Raw genomic sequence first — 24,993 nt, forward strand, 5'->3', positions numbered from 1 at the left:
GAAACATACAGTAACATACATCTATGTGACATTCAAATAGAGTGGACTAAGCAAAGCAATGCAGCTCATCAGGCTTGCTGGTCTTCCTCATGTCTCTTAAGAACCTTAATGGAAGGCACCAGGCCGTTTTCTGAGTGTAATTTTGTCAGTCTTCCCCTACGTCTCCTTCTTTAGTGCATTCTGGTTCCTTTGTGTCCTTCAATTGTACCTCAAAGAGCACTCATCAGAAAAGGGAAAAACAGTCTAGACATTCTCTGGACCAAATAGCAGGGTATTTGCAATAACTCAGAATTTTTCTCTTTTCTTACAAAAAGCAAATGAAAACATTTAGGACTTTTATCCTTCTCAATGATAAAACACTATGTTCAACTTTGTAATCTCTGGAGACTTCATACGGCATTCTCCTTCACACTTCTTTCACAGGAGTGCCCATTCATCTCTACCTCCTTGAAGAGCAGATTCAAAAAACAGAATCAAACACATACATCAAACACATACATATTCTTCATACAAATTCACAAAACATGAAGGTAGTTCTAAAGCCCTTTCAACATTAATACTCTAGCTATAAATATTATTTTTGAACTGTATATTTTAGCTTCCTCTTCCATTTTGATGTGTTCCCCTTTTTTAACAAAAGTTAAAAGAAAGGAAAACATTTCAACAGGAATAAAAATATACCTAAGCTTTTTTTTTTTTTTTTTTTTTTTTTTTTAACATTATGCCCTTCTGTCACTTCTGGAAGAGGTCTACCTTGGAGATGCAGAACAGCAAAAAAAAAAAAAAGATTTGCTGCTCTAGTTTAAGATTTGTGGTTGTTTTGTATCAGCCTTTGTCAACAACTCTACCAGCCTCTTTGGAACCCCGTCTGTCAATGCTTTAAAGAACATTTGCAAGATTTGAGCAGCTCATAAAAACAAAAAATCTCCTTGTTTCTGACAGGGTTGATTCTGTTTTTGTTACTTGTTTTGTTTAACTTTTTAAACCACAGTTGAAGTCATTGTAATCTAAGGTGACTTCAACTTTAAAGGAGTAATAATAACCTGCTTGGGTCAATGAAATGCCATATGGTAATGATGAACAAAGTTATTTTAAGGGTTTCCCAATAAGTTTATGCGCTTACAAAAGAGGATGCAGAGGCACTTTTGAAGCTGTAACAACCTGTTTGGTGATTCTTTTCTTTAAAGTCTTCATACTAACTCCAAAACTGAACACTATTTCCTGACAGCTGTTTCCTTTAATAGGAGAAGTCTTTCTTCTTTTTGAAGATAGCATTTGTCTTCCTTTTTTTTGTTGTTGTTTTGTTGTTGTTGTTTATTTTCTTTTTGATCAATTTAAGAATGCAGTTTTCTCTAAGAAACTTCTACACCAACTTTATAGAAACCTTTGCACCAAGAGTACCAAGAGACTGTCCTACCTCCCTCTGGGTGATTTCTCTGGAGGCTCAAAGACGAGACCTCATTTCTTCCTATATACATAATACAGATGCAAACGTGCATCCAAATGTAATAAAATACAATGGCATACTGTAAGGCTTGGTTTAGATGAGAGGAAAACAATCTTTATATTTCTGGAAAGAGATGCAGCCTCTTAAGATGTAAGTGAACCAAAGGATATTCATAGCCCCAAAAATAGCAACAGGCATGTTTCTCAAGAATCACAAACACCCTGAGTTTCATTCTAGTCTATTAGTGCAGATGATAGATCTAGTAAAGGTCTAAGATGAAACGACAAGAATTAACACAACTGCAGCAGTAAAATGTGCAAAATTTATCAACCTTATTTACTTAAACATTAATAAATTCATTTAATTGGTAGTGCTCAAGAAATAGGTAGGAATGCTCTCATTCCAGCATGGGTAAGGCTAAAAGACTGTGATTTTACAGTCCTAAGTTCTGTAGCTTGCTAAAATAAGCTACAATGCTATAAATTCCCTGTGATGTTAGCAAATAAGTCAGTATTTAAATTGACAGTAAAGTATCTTAGTATCTGACTAAAAAGTGCATTTGTCAAAAGATTTGTAATACAGGGCAAATGAAGCAGTATTACCACTTCACTCCCAAACCTGGCACACGGGCTCTTAAGTTAGACCAACCATAGACTTTTCTCTCTCAGACTACCTACTAATAGTCAAAAAAATCAGCTCAACACAGGAAGAAAGATATAGGAATCCAACAAAATTAAGCAAGAGTAAGTCTAGAAGACATCTGGAAGACAACTCATGCAGTAAAGGTATGGTACACCAATTTTTTTTCGGTGTACCACCAATAAGGCACAAAGAAGAATCATCTTTCAGGCTTTACAAAAAAAGGCTGAAACTTTAGGAAATGAGGGGGAAAAGTACACAAAACTAATAATGTTTAAAGAGAAACTTTTATTTTCATTTCTTTACTTATAAGTAGAATTGGACCAGATTTCCTCCGTAGGCTGATGATCCATTAAGGCATAATTCATCTCATAATAAATTTGTATACTACTGCAGGGAAAAATGCAGATATTAAAGTTATCTTTTTTCATCTATAAATTTTGTTAACAAGAACTAAATGATTTTTTTTTCCATGAACAGTAACGGACAGAGGTTTCTGAAAACTATTATTTTAAACTAAGGTTCAAATTTTGTTACAATGTTAAAGATGAAGTTAAGCTACTCGTATGCAAGTTGGAAATTAACTACTAAACTAGAAATCTAAAACAACTAAGCATTGTGATAACAGATCTTATCTTGATTTAAATTTAGTTCATACAAATTAAATTGGTCTTTGAAAGTTCAATTGAAGAGTACGTATATGAAAAAGTGTATGAATCACAGTTTCTTACCGTCATCTACACCACACGACAAAAAAGAAAATTAGACCCACTATCTAATAATAAGCCATAATAATAGTGAAAGATTAGTTTCTTGGATGTATGCTTCTTTAGAAACTTTTAGAAACTTAATAAGGGCCAGTTAAATTAAGACAAAATTAAGCCTAAATACCAATTCCCCAAATAGTTAAAGTAAATCATCGGGCTAGCCCTATGCTTTTGTTTTGAATAGGCATACACATAAACTAAACTTGCTATGTTCAAAAATCAGTCAAATTCTCTCATAAAACAAATCAGCCTATTGTCAAGAAGACACAGAAAATAATCCTTCATTTTATTACAAATCTCAGTAACTGAATTCCTCACTCTTCAAAAAACAAAGTCAGCCTTCATGCCTAAGCATGAAGTTATTATTAATGATACTATAGAATGATATATTTTACTTTCAGAAACTACCCAGATAAAAGAATGAAAATAATTGACACTACCTTTATCATTCAGAAAAGCTTAGGCAAATTGATTTGTTTCATCTAACATATTGCTATCTTAACCAGGATAATGAGTACATGAAATATTCTATAAGCAACTAAAAGCTTCACGATGCCTAAGGCTAAGGCTGAGGTACTTAATGCCTTCTTTGCCTCAGTCTTCATTAGTAAGGCCAATCATTCTCAGGGTACCCGGGCCCCTGAGTTGGAAGATGGTGACAGAGTAAGATGAAGCTCCTATAATTCAATGGGAAACTAAACTGTAAATGACCTCCTCCATGTTTTGAATGTTCATAAGTCTATGGGGACGGATGAGATTTATCCAAGGGTACTGAAAGAGGTGGGGGAAGTGCTCAACAAGCCTCTTTCAATCGTTTACCAGCAATCAGTATGGTGTTCTCCAGAGCTTGGTCTCGGGTCCAGTTTTGTTTAATGTTTTTATCGATGACATGGATGAGGGCATTGAGTGCTCCCTCAGTAAATTCATAGATGATACTTAGGCAGGACTGTTGATCTGCTTGACAGCAGAAAGGATTGCAGAGGAATGTGGACAGACCAGATCAATGGGCTGTGTCCAGTTGCATGACCATTCAACAAGGGTAAGTGCCAGGTCCTGCATTTGAGTGATAACAACCCCATGCAGTGGTATAGGCTTGCGGAAAAGTGGCTGCAAAGTTGCGCAGCAGAAAAGGACCTGGGTCAGCTGGTCAACAGCCATCTGAACCAGCAGTGAGCCTAGCTGGCCATGAAGACCAAGGGCAACCTGACCTGGATCAGAAATTGTGTGGCCATCACGACTAAGGAAGTGGTTGTTACCTTCTATGCAGCACTGGTGAGACTGCAGCTAGAATACTGTTTTCAGTTTGGGGCCCCTCACTGCAAGAAGGATACTGAGTTGCAGGAATGTGTTCACAGAAGAGCAACAAAGCTGGTGAAGGGACAAGAAAACAAGGATAAACCAAGGCAACTGGGGTTGTTCGGTCTAGATAATGAGACTGAGGGGAGACCTCATCCTTCCCTACAACTACCTGAAAGGAGGTTACAATAAGGAGGGTGTTGGTTTCTTTTCTCAGGTGCCAAGTGATAGGGCATGAGGAAATGATCTCAAATTGCACCGTGGGAGATTTAGATTGGAAAATAGGAAGAATTTCTTAATGGAGAAGGTGGCTAAGGATTGGAATAGGCTGCCCACTGAAGCGGTGTAGTCACAACCCTTGGAGGTATTTAAAAGTCATATGGATATGGCACTAGGGAACATGGTTTAGCGATGGGACTCAGTACGTCAGGCTGATGGTTGGTCTTGAAGATCTTTTTCAACCTAGATGATTCTGTTCCGATGACTAAAGTCTTTGAGTGCATAAGAGGTTTGGAGTTCATGTAGAGAAGGAAATAATTCAGTATTATGCAACTACCGTTTCTGGTAAGTGAGGAAAATCTAAAAAATAAAGACAATACATTGCTGAGTGAATTGCCGGGAGGTATAAGAAGTTGCTTTCATTACTAAGGCTACAGAAACTAGAAAGACAGACTGTGATGCTATTGCATTTTCATCTAATTCCAAACACAAATAAGCAGAAGAGAGGACCATTTCTGGACATCTTCCTTTTACAATTCAGTTCGCTAGTAGTATTTGAACTTTTCACATGAACTGATCCTACAAACCAAAATCAGATACATTAAGCACATTAACAGTGACACAGGCCTAGATAATCTAAGATAACTTAAATTTATACAAAAAAAAACAGAACAATTACTGTTAATTATCGAACCATTTAGAACCTGAATGCTTCCAACTGAACATCATTACTAAGAATATTAGCATATATACTAAGATACATACACACACTCCAACAGACAGTCCACTTGAATTTAGTAAGTAACACTGAGGAATCATTAACACATTTAAATAACCTACTACAAAAGGATCCCATAGATGACAATAAATGAAACCTGTAGGGGCAGTGTACCAACATTTTTGATGTCTTCCTTTAAAAGGAAGTTCTCTGCCAAGAGATTTTCATATCTTGACGAAAATCTGGTAATTCTGCGTACAACTGATCTCACAGATAGGCAATGACTCAAGGATAACACAAAGAAAAAATAACAAAACCCACAATTCAGTTTCACCTCTCAGAGTCAACCTTACTTTGAACAATTGTACCTGGCACTTTTAAAATTTGGCTTATTGAGGGCAATTAGGAATCTAGATAAACTAGCTAGCTAATGGTCCAACTCACTAGCATGACTTGGTTAGTATTATTACAATGAAGATATTTGACAACATATATACCCAGTATCTGGGTATTTGACAACACTCAAGGGCTCAAACTTCAAAACTAAATTGACTATACTATGTGGTTTTATATCTGCTTTTAATAAGGAAGCATGACCATTTGTACATTAAAAATCAATTCATCTGGCTTGAAAACATCCTTCTGAACAACTTGATCTTCAAACACAGAACAAATGGTTGCAGTTTTGCACATTGCTCTTTTTACACGGTAACTGTTTATTCTCAAGTGATCTACATTATCTGAACTCAGAATACCCATACTGTTTGTCAAAAATAAAAAATAATAAAAATAAAATTTACAGAAATGCAGACAACTGGCATTTCCTTGAAAATCTTCCCACTCTACCCACCTTCAAAATGTATGTAAGGCACTCTACAATGAAAAAGTCTCTTGCAACATTTACATTTTACTAGAGAAATTAAAAAAAAAAAAAAAGGTTTAAGTGCTAAGATTGCCAGAACAGTGAAGTAATATACAATTTAAAAATTCTATTAACCGGCAGTTAATAAGTTTAAATTTCTGTAACGTAAAAGACTAAAAAAGTAAGAAATGTAATAATTTTGGAAGACAACTCCAAATCTAATTTTGATTCCACATGCTGTACTGTTCTCAAAGGATGTATGACTACCTTTAAAATTGATGTTATTGAAAGAACTATAATCTTCAAGTTAATAATACTAGTAAAATTTCAAAATATTTGTGACTAGGAACTTCAGAACAATTTTTATACTTTTCTTGATACACAGTGGTAATTATCACCTATTAGACTTTCTTACACAACGTGTAACAGTAGTTCATAAGGCAGCAAAATCTGAAGGATGTTAAATTCAAATTAAATTCCAAAGTAATTGAAGAAGACACTTCATTATCACAGCATTAAGACTGCAGCATTGTTTCCATTACCCTGGACTTCTCACTCTTTCTTCAAACATTGACATCGATTTTCCAAAACATAAAACTTGAAAAGAATTGTATGTAACTTTTATTCTCAGAATCAAAAATGAATCAGGTGACAAAAATATATATTTTTCCCCATAACACATTACAAAATAAGTTATTTTCATTTCAGACCAAAAGCTCAAAACTACATGCAGCTTGGCAGTTGGCATTCTGAATCCTTCTCCATTCAATTTAGCTTTTTTTATGTAGTGTTCCAACCATTCCACTCCCAAGTATGTTCAAAGAGCAAGACACCAAAAAATAAAGTTTAGAGCACACCAGGACAAAAAAGCTCTTTGAAGAAAAAATGTTGGTTTCTACTCATTTTTCTATGGATAAGTACTGCCCTGGTAAACATTCTTCTAGTCACCTAGTGTTTGAAGAAAAGTAGCAGTTTAAGTAAAATCTGCAATTAGTGCTTTCACTTGGAGTTTGCTTAAGGAACATAAAGTGTGACTTGAACAATCATGAACTAAGTTAATAGTGTATTAGCTGCTAGCAAAACCAAGTAACATATCAAATGTCAAAACTTCAGTTGGTCGTACTGATGTAGGAACATATTCTTCCAGGAAGACATATAATTCTGTTGCGTTAGACTATTTTTTTCTGTTTTAGTAAGAAACATGCAGCAGATCTTCCACATACAAAAAGACCTATTGTTTTCTGCACCTGTTTTAATTTCAGTTTGGCAATTGTCAAGTAGTGAAGAATAGGTACATTCTGCATATAATTGGAGAGCAAGCTTAAGAGGTAAGCAGGAATCATTGCCATGCATTAAAGGAGACTAGTAATATGTAATGTGAAAGCAATCAGTCAAACAAAGAAGCAGAAAATACCTGTACTGAGCCACCGTGTCTGTCAGCTGCTAGATGAGCCTTCAAATGATGTGGATTGGCCTGCTGTGAGTTCCAAGCTGCCCTATGATCTGTTGCCTACGTTTTTTTGAATGTATTAGGAAAATATGCAAAATTAAAATAAAAATTCCAAAAATAAGCAATTCACGTATAAAATATAAATTATTTTTTTAAGCACAGAAGCACTACCTACTCAATTCCTGTTCAGATTGTATATCAACATTACCTACAGAGTAAAATAAAAATTTCATTAAGAAGTTACAAAGTATCTAAACTAAAAATTCCTTATAAAAAATGAACAAAACCCACTGACACAACCTTGTAACTAAGCTTAGATAAATAGTCAAAGATTTAGCTTCTTAATGTGTTTACAACCTTGGTCACTATCCTGGTTTAAAAAAAAAAAAAGTAAAAATGTTAGAAATACATGTTAAAACCCCACCAGATGATATAGGGTAATGGGAAATGTGATTTAAAACAGAAATTAAAAAAAATTTGAAGCAGAGAGAAAATTCAATATTGATGCATGGTAAATTATATTATAGCATCAAAACAAGTAACTTATTACAATGTTGAAATGTCTACAGATGTGAAACATATTAACAAGGACCTACTTAAACAAAAGAAAAAAAAAACTGCAGTCAATTTTACTTTGAAGTTATAATAAAAGTAACAACAACATAGCACAGACTTTTAGATAAAAGTCATAGTAATGCTGACAGCCTTACATAAGCATTTTACCTGATTTTTGGATTGTTGCATCTTATCTCTGTGCTGATAAGCTTCTCTGTTTGATGACAATGCAGTGTCTGAATGCATTGAACCCAATGGAGTAGGCTACAAATATAAATAATACGTAGCAACTGGTAAAAAAAATAAATTTCTAAGTCTTACTAAAAGTTCTTAAATTGTAATCCAGATAAATCCTTAAATCTGTCAGTCTCCCATAATCTAGAACTATAAAATTAAAGCAAAACTGTCACAAAGAATTTGCCAATAGCAGAAAGAAAAAAGCAAACCAAGTCTTACACAATTTCATGCATGAGCAATTCTGAGTATTATCAGATGATATTTTTTTCTGAGAGGATTTAAGCTGGTATTTTCTGCAGTTAGCATTTGTTTATGGGATATTTTGCTGACAATCTGAAAAGAAGCTTAAAGTAATTTTAAATGTTAAACACTGAAAAAATATTTAGCAATAAAATTCCACAATTCTTCCAAGGTGTCACACAAGGAACTTCAGGGTAAAATGTGTAATCTAAAATTGTGCAACTTGCACCCACAACTCTTCTCCAATTTATTAGAAGAAGCAAGGAAAGCTCTGAGGTCTTGAAAAATTCACTTTTTACCATTTCTTTAAAGAATACAAACACAGTATTTTCTGCAACTTTTATATGCACTGTGATGGAAACTGATATCCTACATCACATTTCAATAGAATAACTCAAAAAAAAAAAAAAGAGTTTCTTCATAATGAAAAGCTACATATCTGGAATATATGTCAGATGCAGAGAAGTGACTGCTTTATGTTCTAAAAAAGCTTGGAGTAACAAAGTCCATAAAGGAAGAAAATATAAACAATGACAACAATCACTTGCAAAGTTTTAAGCTTTCTTCAACTCAGAAAGCAGTCTGAATTCCTATAACCTCATTTTAGACTGAACAGAGGTCTTCTTGGATATTAAAAGTATACTTGGAAAGAGACTCAATATGAAGCAAGTCAAACTAAAACACAATGTTTCAAAATGCAATAGAAAATGTGTTTGTCATAGGTGTTCACAACTCTAATTAGTTGCCATAAGATATATTCTAAAACTCAAGACTAACAGTGGCTCAAAACTGATCAAACAATAAAACAGTACCTTATTAATAGCTTAATCATACTCACCAACTGTTTGCCAGTCCAGTCATATTCATAATCAAACACATAGCCTTTTCGATCAAGTAAGTCAGTGAAGAGCTTTCTTAAATAGTCATAGTCTGGTTTTTCAAAAAAATCTAGCCTTCTTACATAACGTAAATATGTAGCCATTTCCTCTACGTAAAAAGAAACACACCTAATTGTAACACATTTTAGTGGCACTCAAAAATAGTATTTATTATTGTATTTTAAAATAACTTCTGTCTTAACACAAAACATGAATAGTGGTTCACCATGCATGTGTGCATTAGCAGAAAGAAGCATTGCTTCACAGTAATTATATTCTTGAAGATATACTGCCACATTCCAAATACATCCTACAAAGTGATTCCCCCTAGAATTTTACCTTTGCATCACCTGTAAGACAGGTAATGTAAGACAATTCATCTTTCGTTTAACCTTTCAATCCTCATGCATAATAATGTAACAAAAAAGTGAGAAGGGAAATGCCTCCACTTTTCAACTTTTTTCAATGTTTTGCATACAGACAAGCCTAAGGAAAGGTAAAGAAGGGGTGTATATAGGACAGGGTGGACTGTGTCTCTAAGAGCACGAGTTACTGAATGCAAACTTCCTTTCTGAGAGGATCTACAACTGCTTCTTGAACTGGGAAGCTCCAACTGTCCTGACACATAGTACAGGCTGTAATATTGATCAGATGAAACACCCGACCTGAGTCCTGAAGCATGAATTCAGGAGGACAGGCAGAGATCTTGAAATCTACTTTGCTTTGAATCTTCTGAAGCCCATGAAAGGGCGGGAAATCACACACTGCTAACTCGTTCTGAGAAAAGCAATGACTCCTCACACTCAAGCCAAAAAGACTATTCAAATGACTCCAAGGCAGAAGAGAAAACTTACACAACTATATGATCAGAGAGTCAGAGGCTGAATAGGGTTCAATGTAGTTTCCACTGGCACCCGCTGATGCCTACAGTATGTATGTGAGAAACAGAACCACAGTATCACCGCGTGCCTTCCCTCACCTACACATCAGATTTCCATTAAGTGTGAAGGACCAGATATTTTGTAGTACAAAGAAGGTACCTGCCCTCTAACAGAGGATTGCAGAGAAGTGCACAGGAGACTGAGCTACACCAAGTTAAACTCTTCCAGAGGCAGAGGGGTAGAAAGAGGGTTTGAGACCAGCTTGGAAAAAAGAATTTGGAATGCAGCTTAGTGATGTTGCTGTCAGATATGCAGCTACTCTTACTCATTATTGTTTGCAAGAATTGCAACATATACCCTCTACATTAGATTTAACGTATTTGTTTATGCTAGGTGAACTAATTTATGTTCAGACATTTCTCCAGTTCTGTAATTAAAATCCATTTCTTTCTTTTTTTTTTTAATAGAATACACAGAAATTAAAAAGGAAAGCATCAGAAAAAATGGTAATGAATTAATTTTTATAAGAGGGTTGGAAAGAAATTCAAGATGCCACCTAGTACACCAAGCTTAGCCCAGAGTAAATCAGTTCCAGCCACATTTGCATAATTGGTTTTCACACAACTCCAGTGAAAGGAACTCCACAATCTCCTCAACAATCCCCTCCTGTTCTTCATTGCATATGAAACAGACGAATTCAACTCTAAACAGTTTTACAGTGGATTACAACCACTACTGTGTCTTTTTTACTGTGAATGTAGTAAGCTAATTCCTTTCATGGCTGTACCAAGGCAAAAGGTACAGGGGAACTTAATTCCCTCACAGTCTTATTTTGGCCAAAACAGTTTCTATCACTTCAGTCTTTGGAAAGAGGTATAGCAAAAAAGTATCCCTGCTTTTGCACCCTTAAAATAGAGTATATTTCTTGAAGTACAGTTCCCAGAAATGAACATACTGCTTCAGCTGCAGTTTTACAGAATCAAATACAGGAGAAATAGCAATTCATGTATCTTTTAGTTTATAACTGGTTTATATAATGCAGTTTAGTACAGGTTTTTGTTTGGTTGGGTTTTTTTTGTTTGTTTGTTTTAAATAGAAGAGCATGACACTATTCACTCATTTACCTTATGACTCATCGTTAAGTCATTACCTAAAGAACCTTTCCATATCCAGTAATTTTTAATCTGGACTTGATCCTTTATTTATATACTATTGCGACCTATTGAACTGTACCTTGTATTTTTAGACTGTATTTATAATTTGTCAAAATCCTTTCTTTCCAACCCCACTATCAAGCCCATGAATTTCAAATTTATCATTTGGAAGCCTAATAAGAATTCTCAATTATACAAGGCATTAACAAAAATACTGAGCAGAACCATCATAGATCTCTGTGGAATTCTTTTTCATTTTTCCAATTTGATAACAATGACAAGTTCTTGACTACTTCAAACAGTTTTATACTCTTTGTCCCACAGTAGAGTCCTCTCAATTATGCTTTTAATATTACTTATAAGGATATTTAAAAGCAGTGTCAAAAGCAAAAGTACTAAGGTTTCATGGCATTTAACATCTGCCTCTTGTCTACAAGACCCGCTGTCTTGTCATAAAAGACAATCAAACCTGTCATGACCTAGTCTCAGCAAATCCATTTTGCCTATCGATATGCTGATTATCTTTGAAGGTGTCTATTTCTATTTTAGCAACCACACCATACCTATCCTGTTTATTAATCCAACTTTTAAAAAAGTATTTGCTTCTGTCTGGTCTTCCAAATACCTTATTAGGAGGTATCTTCTCTTAAGAACAACTATAAGTGTCACAGGAAAGCATCTGCAAGTAATATATATTTTTTAATACTATTTCAAGCTGCTTCTAATAATCATGTACCAGCTGAAAAGCAGATTCTTTTCAAAATGGTTATGAAGCAAATACCAAAATTTTGTGTTTGAAGGCAAAAGTGTAGACTAGCTGATCACTTTAAGAATAATTATAAATAATTCTAAAGGACACATTAAAAAATTATTTTCGAACAACACCAGCATTAGTTTACTGCTTGTTTCAAAAGATATATATATATATATATACACACACACACACACACACTATGGTGATAGATATTTGGAAGTATTGTTTATTTTTAAAAACAGATATTAAAAAACAATAACGTATACTAGGTTCATTTTCTAAATCAATACATCAATACACAACATCTTCATTAGCAGCAGACATTACCTGGGAAGTTTTCACACAATACTTCTATAGATGTTGTTTGTTTAGTTTCTCCAATTTTCTGGTAACGTTCTTTTAATGTTTCAGCCTATGATAAAAGAGCAAAAGAAACTTATGAAGTTATACAGCTTTCAGACAAGCTTTCAGAAGTTAAAAGATCATACCAAGAAAAGCTGATGATCTAAAAGCAGGAAGGAAGTGAAGATACAAAAAACTACTACCTTTAAACCTTGCCATGGAAGGCTTCCTCTGAGAAAATACATAAACATATGACCTAAAGCTTCCAAATCATCTCTTCTACTTTGCTCTGAAACAAAATTCAAATATTATTAGAAGTCAATCTGCTTAATTTAACATTATATTTTAAAGCCTAGGTTCAAAATTGTGTAAAAGTAATTGAGAGGTGTAAAGTACTTGAGAGCAAAACAAACATTTAAGGCTTCTTAAGTACTATAGCCTACATTAAGAACAGAGGTAAATCAGAACACGCGGATGCAGACTGCAACTATATAAAACTCAGCAGTACATTAAACAAATTATCATGCTATAATAAATTGATCTTATTTTAAAATAGATTTTGATCCTTTACATATATAATGGCACTTTCGTCCCACATTTTTTCATATATTAGTTACGGACTTGAAACAAATTTAAAAAAAGCTTTAACTTAACTTATTTTTCATCTGTAAAATCATGGAAGATGGTTGATTTCTCAGTCTCACTTTATTGGATATGTAAGTAAGCCAAAGGTCTTCCGAAGAAGGCTCAGAAGTCTTATTATTTGACCAGAAAGCAGCATAAAGAGACATGTACGCATAGTCTACTCTCAGGTCTCACTGACTTAAAGTCTAAGTAATGAAAGAAGTGTCTGGCATGAACCATAACATTGCATCTGCAGTAGCATCTGCAGTAGTACAATGGCATTCCTTCAAAAAATTTATAGAATGTTTGAAAAACGGAAGAGTAACAGACAAAATGCAGTTTATTCACAGTTCAAAGTTTTCAAAATACATTCCATATTATTTTAAAGTAAAATCAAATCTACTTAGGAAAATTCAATGTAATAGAATTAGTAAAAACCTTTAAGGACTAGTAGAAAAGGAATTTTACATTTTCACCTGACTTCATTCTGCTCTGTTGTCGAAAGAGCTGTTACACAGTGTATTATGTTTTGTAGTAACAAGCACAATTTCCCCTCTAACTTTGACTTCCTCCCTTACAGAAGGCAGAAAACCAACATACTAGTATTGCTTCTACTCAGCATTGTCACAAAACCACTTGCCTTGACAGCAAGAGAAATTGAACAGAAAAGTACATGACATGTTACATTTTGAACGCAGGAATGTTAAAAAAGCAAACCTGGCTTTGACCAGATCAACACAAAATATCGCTGCAAATACACTGCATCTGAACAACAGTTCTTAATATAAAAAGAACAGTTTATTTATTACTGTTTTCTATGCCCATCTTCTCACTTGAACACTGAATTAAACATACTAGCAAGTAAATAAAAAAAACACCAAAAACTTATTATAATCCCGAGCTTGGACTACACCTAGTCCCTTGCTTCATCACACATCTGCCAGCCTGTTGTGGTTTAGCCCGGCTGGCAGTCAAACACCACACAGCCGTTCGCTCACCCTCCCCCCTCCCTCTCCGGGATGGGGGAGAGAAACGGGAAAGTGAAGCCTGTGAGTTGAGATAAAGACAGTTTATTAAGACAGGGAAAAGAATAACAACAATAATAATAATAATAATAGTATTAATAGTAATAATGTGTACGAAATAAGTGATGCACAATGCAATTGCTCACCACCCGTTGACCGATGCCCAGCCTATCCCCGAGCAGCCGGCCACCCCCCCCCCCGGCTAGCCACCCCTATATATTGTTCAGCATGACGTCAGATGGTATGGAATACCCCTTTGGCCAGTTTGGGTCAGCTGTCCTGGGTCTGTCCCCTCCCAGCTTCTGCTGCATCCCTAGTCTGCTCGCTAGCAGGACAGAGAGAGGCTGAAAAGTCCTTGGCTTGGTGTAAGCACTGCTCTACAACAATTAAAACATCAGCATGTTATCAGCGCTCTTCTCATTCTAATCCAAAACATAGCACCCTGCCAGCTACTAGGAGGAAAATTAACTCTGTCCTAACTGAAACCAGGACACAGCCATGGGGAGGTGTTTCTACAGTCACTTCTCCTTCACAATTCTCCATCTTTCCAAATCCCATACCAACACTCATCTTGTTTGCATCCGCTCTGCTACTCTTCTTGTCCACTGCTGTCTTTCCTCAGTGAATAACCTCCAGACAACCTAGTTTTCTCTAAGTTTCTCTGCTGATCCTGCAGTATCCCATTTGCTGAGCATATGCAATGCTGATACCACTACTGAAGTTACTGGAGTGAAAATAAGCAGCGGAGTTTTATGTTTGACAGGTTTCAGAATGTGCAGTAAATGTTGACTTCTGTCCAGAGCTCTTTATGGGATGGACATAGAGAAAACGGGTACTTCATGAGCACTGCTCACAACAAATGTTTTTTGCAAAGCTGTGCGTGCGTTATGTAAATCAGTTCAGTGGCTGCAAGAAAATGGTGGCAAAGCATACAAAAATGTTGCAAGTGTGCAACCCAAGGCCCATCTATGAACAACACTAAAGTATGGCTCACAAAAATAAATCTGGAAAGTTCTACTTGGCATTTGCTGATGGATAATAATTCCTCCCTTTTGCACTAACTTCTACAGGTTACACTGATGAAAAATTAAGCGCTTTGTAAAAAACAACAACAACAAAAAACACATATATATTAGGAGCAATTGCTATTTCACTGAGAGCTATTTCTAAAAAAGGAGCAACTTTCAATTTTTATCCTGAAATGATTTCTCATTAAGATGATTTTTGTATGAGCTTTGGGCACTTTGAGACACTTCTGTTGAATAGTTCCATACTAACTATTTCAAGGATGTGCCATTTGAGTTCATAATGCCCTCAAGATTCTGCTATGGGAAATATCTTGGTGGCGACTTTTTTTTTTTTTGTCGTTGTGTGTTTTATATTTTATCCTGGAGAGGGATTATTATTTAGAATTCATTTGAGTTCTTTGGTCATAACTTTAACTTAAAATAGTAGTCAAATATCCTTTCTCATGGATGAAATTTTTCAAGACAATCCTGCCAAGGTTTTTATTGCTGTTGTTAGAGAAAGGGCTTTTGCAAGCCACAAAAACTGAGCAGTGGACAAGCTGAAAAACAAAAGGATTTCAAGCATCAGCTGGAGGAAGAGTTGCTGATATTTGCTGATCCTAGTGCATCACAAATTAATGAGATTGAGAGGATCTGTTGTAATACAATCATAAGATAACAAAAACACAAGATTTTAGGGCACAGTCTCTCTCCCTCAAGGAGGTGAGGTCACCTGAAGCCAGCTAAATTAGTCAGAAACTAATACCCATTATTTAGTTTACAAGCTATACATAAATCTTGACTCAAATAGGTTGGTTTTAATCAAGACTAGAACCTCATTCCTCAGGCTATCTCCAGAAATTACCTCTTAGCCTACATGGTAAAGTAACCATAACAGGCCAAATAAGACATTTCAGTCTTAGTATAAACCCATTATAAACACCATACTCCCCCTCCAAAGAAAGTTTTACTACTTGCTATAGGAATGCTGAAACAGCAGAAACTTACTATATGTTTGGATCAGAAAACATGGTTTTCGCTGCCAGGAATGACTGCATGAGACTGTGCAATACTCAGGCTCTTTACTATAATCACTAAGCAGATGGCAAGTGACATACCTACATGTCCTGTAGGTAGAGTCGAATCCTGTAGATATGAAATTTATCACCCAGAGTTTCTAATCTTGTTCAAAATGATATGATTCCACACAATAGCATAATTTGAGGGAAAGAACAGCATCCCTTCATGAACAAAATCATTATGTTTAAAAATGTAATTCTGCCAATTTTATAATAAACACATTGTTTGCCATACTGTTGCATTAAGAATAATGTGGGCTTTAAGCAAACTGTTTTCAGTTATACCTTTATGTGAGCAAAGAAAATTACCTTGCATTTGTTAAGTCTGAATCTTGGACAATTAGAATCTCAAATCATTTTGTATTAGAAGCACTGTTTCGTATAATTGTAGATTTCCAGGTTTTCTTTACGCATAAAAAGTTATTCATCTCATATTACATATTACTTATTACCCTTACCCAAAAATAAACTGAGATCAAAGAACCACAAATTTTAGTATATTTTGTATTTCAGAGATACTTATTTTGAGCAATATCATTTAATAACTATTACAATTCACTTCAAACATATTGATTTACTGTGACAACACATCTCTGATACCTGCTCAGGACACAGTTTTGAAGCTATTCTACTAAATTGGCTATAAAAGCAATTAATGTCTCGAAAATCAAAGAAGTGCATTTTCGTTATGAAAAATTAGGAGGAAAAATCAGGAGGAAAAATCCTGGCATGAAAGCAAACGACCAACAAAACCTTCAACCCCACTTGCTGTTGAAAAGCCACTTTATTCATTCCCCTTCTCTTTCATAGCAGAACACTTCACTAACCCTGGTTCTGCTTGCCAGACATACTGCTTTGTATTAACTCCATAAAGGTTATGGCAATTTCACTTGCTGTATCTATGCAAGATCAGTTCTTGAGCCTCACTAGCTCTTAGGCCTGCCTCTCCACAACCCTGCCCCTGAGGTTCAGCAATGATACAGTGATTAGGACTACTCAATCTTCTAGGTGTGAGTACTAGGTCTGGAAAAAGATTTCATTCTGCCCCACTGACTCAGCAACAAGTGAGAGTTGCTAGGCCCTGAAAGGCTATGGCCCCTTAACTGCAGAAATTATTTTTTTCTTCAAGTTTATGAAAAAGCTCTGGAATGCAGGCTAGTACAGACATTTATTGTGAACAAAACTACGTTAAGAAATGCACTAGCATTGATCCAATCTACAAATATTTTTGGTGATTTAGATTACAGAAAAGCCTGGTCCTAAAAAAATGTATTTTAAATCCAGAACATATGACAGCTCTGACAACAGAGTGGACCTACCAGTGAAGGGTAGGGGGCTCAAAGGAGGGGTGTTCTTTGTTTTGTTGCTGTTGCTGCTGTTTTTGTTGCATTTTTTTCCCCCTTAACATAATTACTGTTAAATTACCGTTAATTTCTTCATTTGGCCTTTCAATTAGCATTACAGAGCAAAGCTGTTTCATTCCCAGGAGTCTCAGGCATTCGTGGTAAAATAACTAACCTCTGCCTCTTCAATAATCAAGCGCTACCAGGAAAAGACCAATATAACCAAGGATATTCGTCATTCCCCAGACACCATTAGACGTACCCACTTTATATCAATTACCACTTCATTTGACCATGCTTCTTTTAACCAATAAATTAGAACAGAAATCCAGTACACTATTTTTCTGAATTTAGGGAAATCCCCCAATTACCAATGTAGATTTCCCGCAGATACAAAAAGTTCATAGGACTCTTACAGATGGAGATTTTTAGCTCCCATACTGAATCTTTATTCTCTGGAATCCCACTCTCCCTTCCTGAATATGAAGGGAACTGAAGAAGCATGGAATAATTTTATCCCCAAGAGAAGTTAATTTACAGAAGCAAGTGCACCAACCAAATGCTGAAAAGGGCTGCAGAATATCTATATTTCTTTCAAACAGTTATCTGAATAAATCCACATTATTTTTCACATAGACAAAATATCTTCTATTCTAGATACAAACTTCCAGTGTAGTACAAAGCCACTAGAAACATTTGACCAAATGCACATTTTGGGAAAAAAGATAATTGAAATGACTGGCTACACAGTGCTTGGTAACTATAAATCACCTTCTATACACACTTCAAAATATTGGGCCTTGGCAATTTTGTGCTAGTTTCAACTAAACATATGCAAACACTTAAAACTCTTTTCTTGTTGCTATGCACTTGTTTTGACACTTGTAAACAATCCGGATCCTAAACTATATTTTTGGTCATGAGAAAACACGATTTCTTGTTTATAAGTAATAATGTAGAGTAAGTTGTAGTTCAATTAAATGCATAATTGAGATCAACCTGTAAGAGAATAAGAACATGACAGTCTGTCTCCCTCTTTACTCAAAAGGCTTTTATTTTTCACATGGGTCAGCTGAAACCTTGGATAGTCAAGCAGCAATAAAATATCCATTAGCTTTGCTACAAGACCATTGATATTGTGAGAGGGATTACCTATAGACTGAAAATACTGTCCTAAAAATTCTCTCATTGCCTGTATCTTTAGTGCTGAATGTATCCTATATTCCACTGTCCCAGCAACTCTAAGAAATTCAAAACAAACAGAACTTGAATAACTTCAGTGTACTGTATGTCCTGCTGCACAAACTAAAGAAATGCTACATTTTCAGAGAAAAATCATAGAACTTATAAAAATAAATTTAAAAAAATAAATTAAAAATCTACATAAAGGAGAGGCTGGGAAAGTAAGTGCCCCATTCATAGTGTTCAATGTGTCACAAGAGGTCATATTCAATTTGTCTTAAGCGGTCGTATTTCTCTGACACCCAAGAAATGCCTACAAAATACTCAGGTCAAGGAGAATTACTGCTCTGAGTTTGAACTGAAGAAGTTTTTACATGAGGTTGTGGTCTTTTGCATGGTATAATCACTTACAGTCCCCAGTCACAGCAGATTTCAGATATGCATGCTAAAATTTTTGCACTTACATTTAAGAATTACATAAATATTTATGTAACTCCTCTGAGAAGCAGCCCTATCACAGTAAAGTAAGACTAGCTACTGAAAAGACTATTAGCTTTGCCACAGCTACCACGGCCAGAGGAGTCAGTATATACCTAGCTACCCTTCCCCACAGCTTTGCTGAGAGGTATAGGACTACTCACAATACAAAAGTTAGATTTGGCAGAATTTTCAAACATACATGTCATTTAAACAAAAATAAGTCTACCCAACTAGAGTTCAAGATTTTACCTAAAGAATGCAAAAGACTTTCCCCTTGAAGGAGAAAGTGTCATTTATTATGCTAATGTGTTAATATCAGACAAGTAATTCCCTAAAAAATCAGGTGTGTTCTCCACATAATTACCAACTTTAAGTTATGTGGTTTTCTTTCTTAAATGATTTGGGGGTAAGAGGATTGTCTTATTTAAGAAGGATTAAATAGGTTGTTTGACTCTAAAATCGGTTGTCTCTTCTTAAACTGACACCAATTTGATACACCATGCACAAAACACAAATTAAATGCTTCCTTGAGAAATTTACATTCTAAAAAAATGTTTAAGAAGTTTAAACACCATTATCAAATTTTAAAATGTGTTCTCAGTAAAAAATATTCATGATACTACAAGAAAACGTTAATATTTACATTGTTATTCTTTAAATGAAAAAAATATTGCAACTAATCTTAAAGCTCTTTGGCTGTAATATGGTTTAAAAACTGACATTTTTGAAATCTTTACCTGGTGAAGAATAGTAAATCTAGCACATGATAAGCTTACAAAAGTTCAGTTACTTCTTACACATCCAATTACTATGTGAACACATGCAGACTTGAGGGTAGTTCCATGTACCACGCTTTTTTCAATGCATGAGTGGGTGGTTTTTCATCATATGTATATACTAGGAATATGCTATTCTACCTGTTTTAATTAAGAGACTGCTTCAGATCAAGCAGTTCAAAACCCACTGACAAGACCTGGAGCAGCAACAAATTTATCATTATTGTGAAAACAGAAAATATCATAGCACTTTAGTAAGTAATGATACTGCTGTATCATTAGAATAGGTTTCTTTCCATTTTCAAACACTAAAGTACTTGCTGGAATAAAGCTGGCATATTGTACTCCATTTCAGAAGTGGGAAAAAAGCCAAAAAGTGTTCTAGTAGGCCAGTTTTCAGTAATTATTTTGATACCTTTGTGGAAATAATGTAAGTAGAAAAAAAGAAAAAAAGAAAAAAAAAGGAAAAAAAAGGAAAAGATTCTTATTTTTACACAACTGGCATGCCATAACAAGATAAAATATGAGTATAAACTAATGACCGTTACCTCTAATAAATATCAAATAAAGCATGACCAGGTTGCCTTGAGAGGCTGTAAAGTCTTCACCACTGGAGATACTGAAAAGCTGTTTGGACGTGGTCCTCAGCTCTAGATGGCCCAGCCTGAACAAGCAATTGGACCAAATGACCTCCAGAGCTCCCTTCCAACACCAAGCATTCCGTGATTGGAATCCCTACTGGAATTCTTCTACTAGAATCCCTACTGGATTCTTTCTTTACTTGCCAAGGGTTGGCAGACACTTCCATAACGACTAAAGGAACCACAGTGGTCATGATGCTATGGCAAATGTGAACATGATCTCTAAAGCCATGAACTTCAGAAACAGTAATTCGTATTTTTAAATCTGTGGATTGCTTTTTCAGACACTTAATATGCAAAAGTGCACATTACCACCTTTTGTTCATGTCAATGCTGTGAAGAAGTTGCTGAAGTTTATATTATCAGAAAATTAAATTTGGGAGACTGATGACAAAAAAATCCCTCAAGTTGCCAGCAAAAGTTCTCACCTGTTTCATTTCATCTGTTCAACTACAAAGTGACAGTTAAAACCGGTATGTTCATTAACTTAACACACGAAAGCTTCAGCGTTGGAACAGAAAGGCAGACTAGTTGTTTCACTGTTCCTTTAAACATAAACCCACTTGCTAAGCTCAGCCAAGCAAGATACATTCCATGATACTCAGAGCCAAAAGTCTCAATTGCTTCTCACAAGACTTGGCTATATACTTTAAATTACATATATTTGACAAACAATGTTCTTTAAACTCATGCATTCCTGATGTATAAATACCAAGAATTACACCAGTGCTTCATACGCCTAGCAGAAATTATCTCAAATGTGTTTTACTTTAATCAATTCCATTCTGACTACAGAAGCAACCCCACAGAAAACAAAAAGATGGTCAGAAGAGCACAATCTCCCACCTTTAAAAAGGGAAGCAATTATTATTTAGCCTATTCTTAAAAATTCCCCGTAGAACACGTATTTAAAGAAGTTAGCCACCCTGTGAAGATGTTCCCAGAACATGGGACTGCAAGTGAGATTTTAAAATCTACAACAAGGCTACCTCCAAAATCAGGTTTCAAATACAAAACAGCTACACATTAAATAACACTTCTTCTGTTTCTCTAAAACATGCAGTGTGCAGGTGTGTAATAAGTTATTTCAATGTAGATTAAAAGTACCCAAATATAACTCTTACCAGATATGAGTGGGGTGGCCGTTCAGCCATTGTCTAATGCTACTAGAAGCCTTCCACTACTTAAAAGGGGCTTATAAGAAAGATGGGGAGGGACTCTTTATCAGGGAGTGCAGTGACAGGTGAAAATCATTTTAAACTAAAAGCATGTAGATCTAGATTACATATTAGGAACAAACTCTTCACCACGAGGGTGGTGAGGCACTGGAACAGGTTGCCCAGAGAAGCTGTCGATGCCTTGTCCCTCGAAGTGTTCAAGGCCAGGTTGGATAGGGGTTTGAACAACCTCGTCTGGTGGGAGGTGTCCATGCACATGGCAGGGGGGTTGGAACTGGATGGGCTTTAAGGTCCCTTCCAACTCAAACCTTTCCATGAGTAATAATAATAAACCCTTCCAATAATCTGGGGACCTTATATGCACTGTCAGTCTTACACATGAACATACAGCATAGCTATACATATACCTGCTTCCTTCTCCCTATATAATGGAGAAAATTGAGGCTGTTTTAGGAATTTGGAGGGAAAATCCAAGACCTACAGTTTGTTTGCACATCATAAATTAAATCTTTCAGCTTTGTTTGTGAAGAATGCACAGATATAAATCAGGTTAAACATCTGAAATGTTTTGAATTATAAAGTAACGTTTAGCATTTTAAAATCAATACCTTTTTGAATTGTCACCATAGAAAAATATCTTTCCATCATCACCTACTTAAACCCTCCTCTCTCCTGTTCTGAAGATTTGTTCTTTTTTTTATTTAATTGAAAAAGCTCCACATTCTTTAACTTGCCCAGAGATAGAGCAAAATTCCAAAGTTTACTATCCTAAAGTGATGTTGAATGATATTTTGTAAATACTGGTCTATATTTGCCGTGGGATATACAGAGCAAGGAACATATATATTCTTTCTCTACATTTGCATGGAAGCCAGGTAAGTAGCTGAGAAATTTAGAAAGATCTTTCTGATTTAAATTGAGACTGAGGCAGGAACCAAGAGAAAAGCATAAACAGGTGGAACAGTTCCACACTGATTAAATTAAAAATTTGCCTATAGACAAGGTAACTAACTCATTTCTTCCTATTTTGAAGAAAAATATGAAGACTGAATATATGTGGCTACAATTGTTATGAAGGGAATCTATTGTGACAGTATTATAAAAAATGTCAAAAATCAAACTACTACAAAACATCTACCATCATTTCCTCAGCTATGACTGCTCACCACTAACTGAACTTGTCTGATTTTATTGATTAAACCCCCCCATCACTCTAAGAAAAACATGAACAGTATCACATTTGTCATATTAACATGAACTATAAGAACTGTGCAACAGTCTTTCTGACCAATTCAAACAGCAACCTATTTACCATGCAATTATATGCTACTGGTTTACGCAAATTCAAAGATGTCAGCCCTATTGTCACTAGAAATCTTCTACACAACTGGTCTGGTGGGAGGTGTCCCTGCCATGGGACAAAATCAAGACTGCCTTGTATGCTCGTGCACCTTTTTCCAGGTAAATTTATTCCTTCAATTAAAATCATTTCTCTATATATATATCCTGTCATTTCCTTAGTCCATCACATCTGCAATACAAACATAATATTTAGCTACTCTGACAAAGCCTCATTAGCAGTATAGCCATTAAAAAAAAAAATCAACAAATCTGCATGAAAGTGGAAACTACTATTATTCCACTAGGCTAATATTCCTAATATTCCTATACTAATATTCCACTATTATTCCATTTCAAAGGGATCAAAAAACCTGGCAAGGCAGCATAGAAAACCCATATCGCTGCAATCTATTAACTTGGATATCTTTCTCAACAATATCTACCTTTATTTTCCCCATAGCATACTTCTAATGTGAAGATGTTACAATATAAAGATATACCTCTTCTTCTGGATAAATAACAAAAATAACATAAATGTTTGCTGAGACACAATCATGATCAATAGAGACCCAGAGAACCCTATTTCCATAAATAGCATTTTAGCAAGTCCAAACTAATTTTGAACAGTACTTTAAACTTCACACTGTAGAGAAAAATTACAACTTGAAAAGAAGATGATTTCACACAAATGACAGCTGCTAATTCTTGTTTCTGCACTTAAAAGCACACGTACCTTTTCCTAAATGTGTATTTATACTCATGTATCTAGCTGTTCCTGTAAGGCTCTTGTGTTCTTGATATGGTATGTGCTGCTTCGTTTCTGGATCTATATACTCCTTTGCCAAACCAAAATCTATAATATGAATAATTTGCTGGGTTTTGTTTCCAGGTTGTCCTATTAAGAAGTTTTCAGGCTTAACATCTCTGTATATCAAGTTCTTTGAATGGACATATTCCATACGAGAAATCTTTAATAAAACGAAAAAATGACAAAGTTTAGTTTAAGCATCAGGTTGCCACATGAACTTGTGGTAGAAGCTAAATATCTTACATTTGCTTTATATTTAGAAGTCACCCCTCTTACCAAACGGCTATTGGTCTTAATACAGTACCACCCAGTCAATGAAAACTACACACATGCCCTTAGTAGATACACCAAATCATGTATAGGAAACCAGACATTAGACACGAATCAGTATATAATAGGAGTTGATCTTTAAGAACAGCTGACACGCGGTATATTCTGTGCATATTACTAGGCATAGTTTTAATGAATAGTTTGCATTAACCAGAAATTATGTCACTAAAACAGTGAGAAAACAAGTTCCACATAGATCTACTATATATTAAAGGAATAAAACCTTTATGCCAGTAGAAGAGAAGTGCTGGAATTCCAGCAATATACATATAGCCCAAATATCAATATCTATTTATAGAGTTGGAGACTCAATACCTTTAACATTTCAGAAACATTTACTTAAAGCACATTATATCAAGGCAAATATGCAATGCCTTGTTTCCTCCTTCCATCACACACACTTGTCCTACTGGAAACCAAATCAAAATGCTTCAAAAAATCTGACAAATTTTTCACTGAATAACTTGGTTATATTTTAGTATTTCTGGAGTTTTATTTTTTCTCTTTGTTCCTGAGAAAGCACAGGTTAAATATTTATGCTATTTAGGAATCCTAGCTTCCATCTCCTTTCGTAATTACAATTATTTATATTTCAAGAAGATGTTGTTTTTAGTTGTGTATGTCAAACTAAAATCCATGATTTCAGGTTGTCATTAGGTAAGAGACTCAGAAGACAGTGATAGTACATTCATGCAGTGATTTTTGAAAAATTAGAACAAAGCAAGTGAAAATGACAAAGT

At 35.1% G+C, this 24,993-nt stretch overlaps 1 protein-coding gene across 23 annotated transcripts in view; it reads right to left on the reverse strand.

Annotated features, from left to right (window-relative positions):
* CSNK1G3 (casein kinase 1 gamma 3) overlaps positions 1-24,993 on the reverse strand; it is a 75,070-nt gene that overhangs the window by 9,691 nt on the left and 40,386 nt on the right. For 22 of the 23 annotated variants that reach the window (XM_040541335.1, XM_040541345.1, XM_040541341.1 and 19 more), the window contains 6 exons: positions 23,849-24,083; positions 12,643-12,728; positions 12,425-12,509; positions 9,269-9,417; positions 8,122-8,217; positions 7,363-7,458 (listed from right to left, as the gene is read on the reverse strand). In XM_040541335.1, coding sequence (XP_040397269.1) covers positions 7,363-7,458; positions 8,122-8,217; positions 9,269-9,417; positions 12,425-12,509; positions 12,643-12,728; positions 23,849-24,083 — 747 coding nt within the window. Of the gene's footprint in view, positions 1-7,362; positions 7,459-8,121; positions 8,244-9,268; positions 9,418-12,424; positions 12,510-12,642; positions 12,729-23,848; positions 24,084-24,993 lie in introns of all 23 variants that reach the window. The other variant, XR_005815324.1, reaches the window with a different exon arrangement.

This window comes from Cygnus olor, chromosome Z (genome assembly GCF_009769625.2).
Source record: "Cygnus olor isolate bCygOlo1 chromosome Z, bCygOlo1.pri.v2, whole genome shotgun sequence".
In the NCBI taxonomy this organism is placed as follows: Eukaryota; Metazoa; Chordata; class Aves; order Anseriformes; family Anatidae; genus Cygnus; species Cygnus olor.